The sequence below is a fragment of the Kogia breviceps genome, chromosome 14 (assembly GCF_026419965.1).
Source record: "Kogia breviceps isolate mKogBre1 chromosome 14, mKogBre1 haplotype 1, whole genome shotgun sequence".
NCBI classification, from domain to species: Eukaryota; Metazoa; Chordata; class Mammalia; order Artiodactyla; family Physeteridae; genus Kogia; species Kogia breviceps.
In genome coordinates this window covers 74818315-74829907 of record NC_081323.1, presented here as the reverse complement: position 1 = coordinate 74829907, position 11593 = coordinate 74818315, and the positions used below count along the sequence as shown (strand labels likewise).

Below are 11593 nucleotides of genomic sequence, written 5' to 3'. Positions count from 1 at the left end.
AGCAGACCTGGTGCCCTGTCCACCCTCCTGCATAATGTATGCACCCGTGGCAGGAACAGAATACCACCCGTGGTGAGTCTGGCCACTGCAGGCCCTGGACGTGTCCAGAGGTCTTGCCAAGGCTGATGTCTCTCTGTTGGCAGGAGCTGAAGAGAGGGAGGGGCCATGTGTCATTTGAAGCCTTTCCTGGGGCTGAGGTGGGAACTGGTTTCATCTTGGGTCTCAGGATTCTGTGAAGATAGGGGCAGACAACAGGACAGCCCTAAGCAGGCAGTCTGACCCAGACTTAGACTCCACAGAGGTGTCACTGGGGACAGCTAGACTCCTGTTTTCTGGGCTTGAAGCCCCCTCTGAGAGGGCTGGGGTGGCAGAGAAAGTGGCTGGGACCCTCTCAGTGTGGCTGAAGGGGAGAGGAGAGATCTGGGAACCAGGAACAGAGACCGTGGCAATTTCTGTGGCTGCCTCATGGTGCAGAAAATCCCTGGGGCAGCAGCTGTGGCGAGGTACATCGGGGTGGAGAATGTGGACAGAAGCAGGTGTACAGTGCTGCTTTCAGGGGAACATGCCAGAATGCAGAAATCATGGATGAAGTCTGAGGCCTCTGTGGGGGAGGTGTGCTTACCTGAGTGTGCGTGTGCGCAGTCGTGTGTACAAGCGTGGGTGTGGAGAACCAAACAGGCCAGGAATGAAAGTGGGAGGTCGGAGTGCCTTAAGAGCCAAGGGAACCAGGGCATCTGGTAACATTACTTCATTGGTTGGATTCTATTCATTCATAGAATCGGTAAGTACTCAGTGAGGGCCCCCTCAAGGCCAGGCTAACTGCTAGGGCTTGGGATATGGAGACGATTTAGACCCAGGCACTTGTGGTCTAACTGAGGAGCCAGGCAATGAAATGGAGAATTTAACTACCTTGTGAGAAGTGCTAGAACAGCTGTATGTATATGGTGCCCAAAGCAGTCACCTCTGCCTAAGGCAGGCAGGAATACCACCCTGAGGCAAAACTGAGCAGTGGCTCAAACGATGAAGAAGGTGTTAGTTGGGGTGGAGGCGGTGGGGAGAGATAGGGGAAGGGTGTTCTACTCAGAGGAAACAGCAGCTGTGAAACCCTATGCACTGGTTCAGGAACTTTGAACAGATCCTACGGTGGAAACTTGAATGAGCTGATGGGGCACAAAACGATCTTATCTGTATACATATTTTCTGATCCTCTTCCCCCAGTGGAATATAAGCAACATGAGGGCAGGAAATTTGTCTGCCTTAGTCTCTGCTAGAGTCCCAGAGCTTAGAGCAGTGCTTGACACTCTGTGGGATACATTGTGAATGAATAAACCGAAGATAGGCCCAGGGTGGATGGTGTGGACAGTCAACTAAAGCATTTGGGCTTTATCCTGGAGTCAGTGGGGAGCCCTTTGGGCGGGGGGGTGAAAAATTGAAAGGGCACAAAATCTGGGCTTCTCTGGTGGCGCACTAGTTAAGAATCCGCCTGCCCAACCTTCTCAAACTCCTCCAAAAAATTGCAGAGGAAGGAACACTCCCAAACTCATTCTATGAGGCCACCATCACCCTGATACCAAAACCAGACAAAGATACTGCCAAAAAAGAAAATTACAGACCAATATCACTGATGAATATAGATGCAAAAATCCTCAACAAAATACTAGCAAACAGAATCCAACAACACATTAAAAGGATCATACACCATGATCAAGTGGGATTTATCCCAGGGATGCAAGGATTCTTCAATATACGCAGATCAATCAATGTGATACACATTATTAACAAACTGAAGAATAAAAACCATATGATCATCTCAATAGATGCAGAAAAAACTTTTGACAAAATTCAACACCCATTTATGATAAAAACTCTCCAGAAAGTGGGCATAGAGGGAACCTACCTCAACATAATAAGGGCCATATACGACAAACCCACAGCAAACATTCTCAATGGTGAAAAACTGAAAGCATTTCCTCTAAGATCGGGAACAAGACAAGGATGTCCACTCTCACCACTGTTATTCAACATAGTTTTGGAAGTCCTAGCCAAGGCAGTCAGAGAAGAAAAGAAATAAAAGGAATACAAATTGGAAAAGAAGAAGTAAAACTGTCACTGTTTGCAGATGACATGATACTATACATAGAGAATCCTAAAAATGCCACCAGAAAACGACTAGAGCTAATCAATGTATTTGGTAAAGTTGCAGGATACAAAATTAATGCACAGAAATCTCTTGCATTCCTATACACTAACAACAAAAGATCGGAAAGAGAAATAAAGGAAACACTCCCTTTACCATTGCAACAAAAAGAATAAAATACCTGGGAATAAACCTACCTAGGGAGACAAAAGAACTGTATGCAGAAAACTGTAAGACACTGATGAAAGAAATTAAAGATGATACCAACAGATGGAGAGATATACCATGTTCTTGGATTGGAAGAATTAATATTGTGAAAATGACTATACTCCCCAAAGCAATCTACAGGTTCAATGCAATCCCTGTCAAATTACCAATGGCATTCTTTTATGGAACTAGAACAAAAAATCTTAAAATTTGTATGGAGACACAAAAGACCCCGAATAGCCAAAGCAGTCTTGAGGGGAAAAAAATAGAGCTGGAGGAATCAGACTCCCTGACTTCAGACTATGCTACAAAGCTACAGTAATCAAGACAATATGGTACTGGCACAAAAACAGAAACATAGATCAATGGGACAAGATAGAAAGCGCAGAGATAAACCCACACACCTATGGTCAACTAATCTATGACAAAGGAGGCAAGGATATACAATGGAGAAAAGACAGTCTCTTCAATAAGTGGTGCTGGGAAAACTGGACAGCTACATGTAAAAGAATGAAATTAGAACACTCCCTAACACCATACACAAAAATAAACTCAAAATGGATTCAAGACCTAAATGTAAGACTGGACACTATAAAACTTTTAGAGGAAAACATAGGAAGAACACTCTTTGACATAAATCACAGCAAGATCTTTTTGATCCACCTCCTAGAGTAATGGAAATAAAAACAAAAATAAACAAATGGGACCTAATGAAACTTAAAAGCTTTTGCACAGCAAAGGAAACCATAAACAAGATGAAAAGACAACCCTCAGAATGGGAGAAAATATTTGCAAATGAATCAATGGACAAAGGATTAGTCTCCAAAATATATAAACAGCTCATGCAGCTCGATAGTAAAGAAAGAAACAACCCAATCCAAAAATGGGCAGAAGACCTAAATAGACATTTCTCCAAAGAAGACATACAGATGGGCAAGAAGCACATGAAAAGCTGCTCAACATCACTAATTATTAGAGAAATGCAAATCAAAACTACAAGGAGGTATCACCTCACACCAGTTAGAATGGGCATCATCAGAAAATCTACAAACAACAAATTCTGGAGAGGGTGTGGAGAAAAGGGAATCCTCTTGTACTGTTGGTGGGAATGTAAATTGATACAGCCACTATGGAGAAAAGTATGGAGGTTCCTTAAAAAACTAAAAATAGAATTACCATATGATCCAGCAATGCCACTACTTGGCATATAACCAGAGAAAACCATAATTCAAAAAGACACAGGCACCCCAATGTTCATTGCAGCACTATTTACAATAGCCAGGTCATGGAAGCAACCTAAGTGCCCATCGACAGACGAATGGATAAAGAAGATGTGGTACATGTATACAATGGAATATTACTCAGCCATAAAAAGGAACGAAATTGAGTCATTTGTTGAGACGTGGATGGATCTAGAGAATGTCATACAGAGTGAAGTAAGTCAGAAAGAGAAAAACAAATATCGTATATTAACGCATGTGTGTGGAACCTTGAAAAATGGTACAGATGAACCGGTTTGCAGGGCAGAAGTTGAGACACAGATGTAGAGAACAAACGTATGGACACCAAGGGGGGAAAGCCGCGGGGGTGGGGTGGGGATGGTGGTATGCTGAATTGGGAGATTGGGATTGACATGTATACACTGATGTGTATAAAATTGATGACTGATAAGGACCTGCTGTATAAAAAATAAATAAAATAAAATTCAAAAAAAAAAAAAAAAAGAATGCACCTGCCAATGCAGGGGACACGGGTTCAAGTCCTGGTGCGGGAAGAACCCACATGCCGCGGAGCAACTAAGCCCGTGCACCACAACTACTGAAGCCTGCATGCCTAGAGCCCGTGCTCCGCAACAAGAGAAGCGACCGCAATGAGAAGCCCGCGCACCGCAACGAAGAGTAACCCCCGCTCACTGCAACCAGAGGAAACCCACGCGCAGCAACGAAGACCCAATGCAGCCAAAAATAAATAAATAAAATAAATAAATTTATTTTTTTAAAAAAGAAAAGAAAAGGCACAAGATCTGACGTGGGTGGGAGGAAATCACTTTGATAATGATGTGAAGGTTGAAGAGACCAGATGATGGTTCTTAAATTTCGGCACTGTCAATAAAAATGAGTGGGGGGTCAGGTTGAAAAATTACTGAGGATAATTCTATGCAATTAAGAAGTGGCTCTGAGTTTTACAATATCCCTGGGAGGCAGGCGTTTCCCCGTTTCACAGAGGGGAAAATGGACTCAGTGAGGCGCAGTGACTTGGCGGAAGTCACACAGCCATTTGGCGGTGTAGCCCGGAGGTTCAGTCTTGCTTTTGCAGCGCCGCAGGACCCAGCACACGATGAGGATCCGAACCAGGCGGGTACCGGCAGGAACTCTTGCCATTTCTATTTGGTTACTGCCGGAAGGCCCAGCGGACAGCGACTAAAAAGAAGAGCGGGCGTCCACAGACTGGAAAAGGGAAGCGAGGCGCGTAGAAGGAGTTTTGGGTCTGAGCGGCCGCCGTAGTAGCGGCGCTCTGATCCCCATGACAACAGCGAGAAGCAGCGGGAGGCTTGTGGGCGGTGCAGTAGCTGTGGCCGATTGGAGCAAACAAGGCGCGGAATCCGTGAACTGCCCGCGGCCCCGAGGGCGCAGGTGATGGGGATAGGTCGATGGAGGGAACCCGGGGTTTGGGGACAACGGTAGGGTGTGGCCAGGGTCGGGCTGGGGCCTTCGAAGGAGGCGCTGCCCCGAATCCCCAAACCCCCATCCTCGCTGTCCGGACCAGGGACCGTCGTTGGGCCTCAGTTTCCCCAAACGGGAAATGGGAGGAGGAGAATGGGCATCCCAGCCCAATGGCCCCTCTCAGTGTCTGAGGCCGAGGACTTTCTCTCCTCTGCAGCTCCTGGACTGACCGGCGCTGTCCTGCCCAATGGACGTGAGTCCTGCCCCTCTCTGGAGCGGCCCCCTCAGCGCCCTCCACTCACCCTAACTTTGCCTGCCTTGGATCCTGGACTGGAGAGGGGCTCTTTACCCAACATAGACCTTTCCAGCTCAGGACAAGAGCTGTGAGACAGAGAGTTGCAGGGACGGCCTTCCCATGGAAGGGCACATCCCACTCTGGCAAGATGAGTAGCTAGCCAAGCAACAGAGAAGAAAAGGCATCCCAGGCAGAAGGAACAGCATGGTCAGAGACGTGGGTGTGAGAGAGAGGCCAGGGCATTTGGGGAACTGCTAGGACTTCAGTATGGCTGGAGTGTAATGGGGGAGAGGGAGAGGTAGGCAGGGCTAGATTGAGGCCTTTGTCACTGAGATAAGAAGTTTGGGCTGAGTCAGTGGGAGCCATTGATGGACCGCAAGGGAGGGAGGGATACGCAGGACAGCTGGTGTGGAAAGGGGCACAACTGCAGGTTGCAAGACAGTGGCCAGTACTGTGGGCTGAGGGATGGTAAAGTAGTGCAGTGGAAGCAGAGACAGTAGATCTGTTTGGAGATGCATTCTGCAAGGAAAAGCAATAAATCTTGGAAAAGTCTAGAATGCCCAACAGGTCCTCGATGGTGCTGAAATGGGGATGACAAGAGAAAAGGCAGGTTTGGGGACAAGACAGTGTAGTCCTATTTACTCTCTCCCGACCACGTGGTGGCTGTTCCTCCCCTTTTCCCAGCCACCTCCCGTGTCCCTCCTGGTATTTCTGTGTCCCTGCAGCCCCTCCGCATCTCCTCATCACCCTTTCCTCCTGTGCTGTCCAGGCGTCCTCTAGTCCGTGGAATCCACCCCTGGCTCCCGTCAGCAGCCCCTCCCTGCTGCTCCCCATCCCTGCCATTGTCGTCCTCGCTGTGGGCATCTATTTGTTGCTGCTGGGCCTAGTGCTGCTGACTAGGCACTGCCTGCTGGTGAGGGGCCTGGTGGGGGCTGAAGGGTGGGCCTGGGGGAGGAGGAACCTGGTCACTTTTTCCCCTCATTCGTAGGACCTTACCCTGAGACACCTTTGCCATTTAGTCCCCACATCTGTCCCTTCGTGGGACCAGGAGATCCCCTTCTCGTCCTCAGCTGAACTTTCTCCTGCCTCTCTCCCCAAAACTGAGTCTTGGCTGTCCCTCCCTACCTGCCGCCTGGCCCAGATCTTGAGCCCTGCCTTCTTGTAGGCCCAGGGCTGCTGCACAGACTGCAGCTCCCCCTGCAGGAAGCAAGGCGCCTCCAGGCCCCAAGACTGTTGCTGGACCTGCGCAGAAGCTTGTGACTTCCCTCTGCCCAGCCCAGCCCACTACCTGGATGCCTGCTGCCCCCAGCCCACCGAATCTGTGAGTTCTCGTCCTGGCCCCTGGCCCCTGAGTCCTGATCTTGGTACTCTCTGTGCATTCATTTTTTGGTTCCACAAAATTTATTACTGAGTACCTATTCTAGGCCAGGCACAGTTCCGGGTACTGGGTCAGGTGGAGACAGCCAAAAACAACATATCACATATTTTCTGGTAATGAAAGCTACTTGGAGAAAGGAAAATAGGGCAGCAGCTGGAGAAATGTAATGTGTGTAACATGTAGGGCACATTTCTACTTCTGAAAATGGTAGTTAAAAGAAAAGACAGCCCCTCACAGAGCTCCTTCTGTTTGCAGAGTTAATATGATGTTCTAGGTACTGTGCTACTTTATTAACAACCCCGAGAGCTGGATATTTTTAAAAAACCTATCTATATGTATTTTTTTAATTACAAAGTGTGCATGTAGAAATACATAGAAAGTACAAGTCACTTTATAAACTAGCTCTCTAACCAAGGCTGCTACATTTGGTGTATGTCCCTCATATACTAATACACATACAGTACTATCACTGTTGTATTTTACTATTGGTAAAAATGTAGTCATATCACATATACCACACAGACTATTTCCTCACATCTGCCACTTGCGCTTTTTAACATGACATCACACCTTGGCTACCTATCCATGTTTTTATCCCCCTTTTGAAGGGGAATCAATTGGCTCAGGGAAATTTAGTCACTTTTCCAGCATTCCACAGTAGAGTCTTGCATAGCAAATTGCTCCATCATGTGTTGAAACAGAGCCCTCAGGGAGAAGCCTGGCTCACAGAGGACAGGCCATTTTTGCATTTGTGGCTTTAAAGATGTTAAGTGTAATTGACCACCTTCCTAGGCTCTGATTATTTTGGGCTCAGAGATGTAGACAGCAAAGCTCCTGCCCTTGAAGTGGGGACCTTCCCTAGGGAGGGAAGAGTGAGGGGAAAAGACCGGGCAGACTGCAGTTGCAAATCCCTGCAAGATGTTTTGAGTTTCAAAATAAATTATGGGGCAAAGAGTTCTCCTCTTAGCCCGGAGACGGGACCCAGGGCTGGGGCTAGGGGGACAAAGGGGAAAAAGGAGAAGACCCTGGGTCCTCAAACCTCCTATTCTATAAGAAATGCTCAATTGCACAACGATTTCTGGCACCCTGTCCTGGGGACACCGCTCCCTCCGCCTTCTGTCCATGGGGTGGGAAGGGTCAGAGGCCTCTCTTCCTCCTTGAAAGTGAGGTGCGCTGTCAGGAGGGACTGGCTCCTCCCACTGCCCCCTCCAGGGCTGCAGGGCGTCCAAGCTGGAGACCTCAGGTCCTGATCCTACCCGGCTTCTGCCAGAGCCAGGAAGGATTCTAGAATGAGGAATGGTCATTCTGTCCATGAGCTATCTTTCCACAAAGCACAGTAAGGCCTCTGTGTTCTTCGGTTTCCTTATAATAACAGTAGCCACCACAAATATTCCAAAGCTCTTGGCTCCTTCACAGCTGTAGAAACTGAGGCTTACAGAGGCCTAAAGCCTGGGTGGAGACACAAAGCCAGGTTTCTCTTTCTCTCAGGGAGAAAGCTGCCTATGTTACTTCTTTCACAGGTATGTCATGAGGACCTAATTCATTCATTCATTTATTTATTCACTTACGGAAGATTTATGGAGTCACTGTTGAGGCACTGTGCTGAGCCCTGGGGGTGCAGTGGAAACAAGGTAGACACGGCCATGGGGCTTACATTCCCGCGAAGGACAGAGAGAAATAAGTAGGCAATGTGAGATTCGGAATCGAGGGTGAGAAATGATGCAATCAAGGGCAGTGGTTGGTTCTCAACCCCTTGTGTGATCAGAAGCTGGAAGGAGGCTTAAATGGAAAGCCAGGCATCCAGGCCCCATGCCCAGTAGATCTGGAATGGGATTGGAATTTGCGAATCTTTAACAAGTTCTTACACGACTGACACGTACCACCAGGGTTAACAGCTATTGCTGAGGGAAAAGCGCTGTGACAGAAGAGCTCCCTTTTGCCGAGAGCTCCCTCCCTACCAGGCACTGTGCTTCGTACCTTCCACTGATTCCCCACAGTGACCCTGTGAAGTAGGTGTTGCATTTAAAATATATTTCAGAGATGAGGAAACTGAGGCACAAGTCATGAATTAGCCACACCTGGGCCTGAACTAGATTCAAACCCTGAGCTCCAAAGAGTAACGATGGCTGGCCTTCTCAGCCTCAAAGTGAAAGAAATCAGAGTGAAAAACTACAGGCCTAGAGAAACACGGGGGTTAACAGTCATGTGGAGCCCTTGTTTAATGTACTTAAAAAGCAGATTCCTTCCGGAAGCCACAAGCCTGCCTTTGAGAGTCAAGATATCCATTAGCTAGTTATTAACGACTAGAGCCAAACCCTTCCACGGGGCAGAGCCAAGAAATGCTTTTAATACCCTCTTCTCTGAAGCGAGAGCAGTGGGACCTCTCTCAGCCCCCAATTCTGCGCACAGAATGACGGTGCAGTCCTCCAAAAACCCACAGAGTTGACTTCAGCCCAGGCTGGGACTCCCCAGAGACACCCCAAACCATACCCCCATCAAACACAAGGAAGCCACCTCGCTCTCTCCCCTCCACCATGATATACTTCTACCTCTTTCTAGAGAGACAATTCTTTTAGCAGGAGCAGATGCCCTCCCCTCACCGGAGCCCCTGGTGATATCTGATCTCACCAGTCATCGGACACCGCACCCCGAAACCTCAGCTCTTGTAAAGGTCATTCCCCTATTCCTGGCTTGGCCCCGTGTCTGATTGAGCTGTGCAACTGTGACTGTCACTAACTCTGCCTCAGGCCTCAAGGAGCTAACCTTGTCACACATCCTGGGTGGGTCCTATTCCAGCCACTTGGCCTGACTCCAGTCCCTGCCTGCAGCGGTGACAGATCATCCGTGTCCCAGGGCAGAAGAGGAGTGGGTCGGAGTGGACCGGTTCTCCCTTCCTAAGGACTTGCTGTTCCTATTCCCCAAGAGGCAGACCTTCTGTCTCCCCTGGGAGCTGAGAAGCCCTCTTCTTTCTTCTCTGCCTAAAGAGGGAAAAATGATATGCTTTGACTGATTCATTCATTCAACATTTATCTGTATCTCAGACACCTGCTGAGCCTGAGTCCCCTGGTAGCTCAGTGGAGACAGGAGATGAACTGTCCCTGCCTTAGCAGACCCTGAAAGAAGCTGCTATTCATGCCCCTGGGAAGCAGCTGGTCAAGGGGGATCTCAGGACTGGAAGCAGGCAGGCCCAGCCCCAGCCCAGCCCCATTCCTTCGTTGTATTCCTTTGCACGATCACTCCCCTCTCTGAACCTCCGTTTCCTCTTTTGTAAAGAGGCCCTCTATTCAAGGTTCTGATAAATAAAAGAGATGTAACGGGCTTCCCTGGTGGCGCAGTGGTTGAGCGTCCCCCTGCCGATGCAGGGGATACGGGTTCGTGCCCCGGTCCGGGAAGATCCCACATGCCGTGGAGCGGCTGGGCCTGTAAGCCATGGCCGCTGAGCCTGCGCGTCCGGAGCCTGTGCTCCGCAATGGGAGAGGCCACAACAGTGAGAGGCCCACGTACCGCAAAAAAAAAAAAAAAAAAAAAGATGTAACTCCTTTTAAACATTAAAAAATTAAATCTGCAAATTACCATTTTAAAGGAATACTAGATTTTAAAAATCATTCATGAACATAGTCTGTGCCTGGCACAGAGTAGGTGCTCAGAAATAGAGGATGAATGAGATCCAGCTTGGTCTCAGGCCAAGAAAGAAATCCACAAAACCAACAAGTTGTTTTCGTCATAGACAGTGTGTGTGTGCTTTCCCAGTCTAACGACTTTCAATTGCGTGATATAGGAGAACCATCTCTGAGCTGAACATGGTGACCTAAGTGTGGGTCCAGGGCCAGTTGACCTCTGGTCCTCAGTCTCCTCATCCATAACATGGGAAGAAAGAAGGGACCCCACCCCCACCCCACCGAATGATTTCTTCCAGCTCCTGAACCCAGTTGTGAGGAACATCACCTCCTTGCTGATTTCTCAACAGCACAAAGAATAGATTTGTTCCCAAGAATGGTGGATGGTACCCTCTGATCCACTGGGCAAATGGGACTTTCCAGGCCACTCTGTTCCCTTCTCCCCTGAGAAGGAAACAGCTTCAGGCTCTGGTCCCCCTTCCTCCTGCCCAACTCCCTCACCCCGTTCTCCTCTCCCTCAGGATTGGGCCCCTCACCGCCCTCGCTGCTGCCCGCTCTGTGACTGTGCCTGTGCGTGCCAGCTTCCTGACTGCCAGAGCCTCAACTGTCTCTGCTTTGAGATCAAGCTCCGATGACAAGACCCAGGGTCCCTGCCCTTTGGGGAGCGGCCATCTCCCAGGGCCCACATGCCCTGTTCCCTGAGGGGCCTCAGGACACCTTTCTCCAGGCTATTGGAACCACAAATGGCCTACCCACCTCACCAGCCTGGGAACCAGCAGTGGAGAGCCTGGCTCCCTGCAGAGTGGGACTCAAGGAGCCCTCCGCCAGCTGGATGGCAGCCCCTTTGGAGGGCCAGAAGAGAGAGTGGCTGGTGCTCTGGCAGGTGCCCCTGCCCTCCTGTCCCCCTCCCCAAGTAAATGATCATATTTGAAGGTGAGGGTGGGGGACACTGCTCACCACAGTGAGCATTATGGGACACACTTGGGCCTTGAGTGTCAGGGTGTAGGGGTACCCCAGGCACACCCTGTCCACGGACTCTTAGTTATTCTGAGGTGAGTGTAGTGCCTGCATCTGCCCTCCCTCTGAAGAAACGGGCTCCAGAGAATCACAGCAGCCATCGAGAGGCCCGGAGTCAGGGGAGCAGAGGAGGAGGCAGGGAAGGCCACAGATCTGAGTTCCCTACCCTCCTTCCCTCCCCACAGATCCCTGTCCAAAGATTTCTCCTGACAACCTTTTGAGGGCCTCAGTCTGGATTTCCAAGGAAGAAACCTCCTCTGAAGTACTGGTGAGTGGGCA

At 49.2% G+C, this 11593-nt stretch overlaps 1 protein-coding gene across 5 annotated transcripts; it reads left to right on the top strand.

Moving 5' to 3' along the window:
• The first annotated feature begins 4761 nt into the window (after nt 1-4761).
• On the top strand, nt 4762-11584 carry LOC131740939 (uncharacterized). Of its 5 annotated transcripts, none has more exons than XM_059037365.2 (6): nt 4762-4977; nt 5225-5260; nt 6072-6215; nt 6468-6623; nt 10819-11210; nt 11500-11582. In XM_059037365.2, the coding sequence occupies exons 2-5, from the start codon at nt 5255-5257 to the stop codon at nt 10930-10932; spliced, it is 420 nt and encodes a 139-aa protein (XP_058893348.1). In that variant the 5' UTR covers nt 4762-4977; nt 5225-5254; the 3' UTR covers nt 10933-11210; nt 11500-11582. The 5 variants fall into 5 exon arrangements, with proteins under 5 accessions (XP_058893348.1, XP_066868167.1, XP_058893350.1 ...); XM_067012066.1 differs by having other exon boundaries at nt 4856-4977; nt 10819-11176; XM_059037367.2 differs by having other exon boundaries at nt 4880-4977; nt 10819-11180.
• Nucleotides 11585-11593: the final 9 nt, after the last annotated feature.

Bases quoted from the DNA above. Each gene is read 5' to 3' on its own strand.
- LOC131740939 (XM_059037365.2), top strand. The intron at 6,216-6,467 runs GTGAGGGGCCTG...GCCTTCTTGTAG, and splicing joins TGACTAGGCACTGCCTGCTG to GCCCAGGGCTGCTGCACAGA. The intron at 6,624-10,818 runs GTGAGTTCTCGT...CCTCTCCCTCAG, and splicing joins GCCCCCAGCCCACCGAATCT to GATTGGGCCCCTCACCGCCC.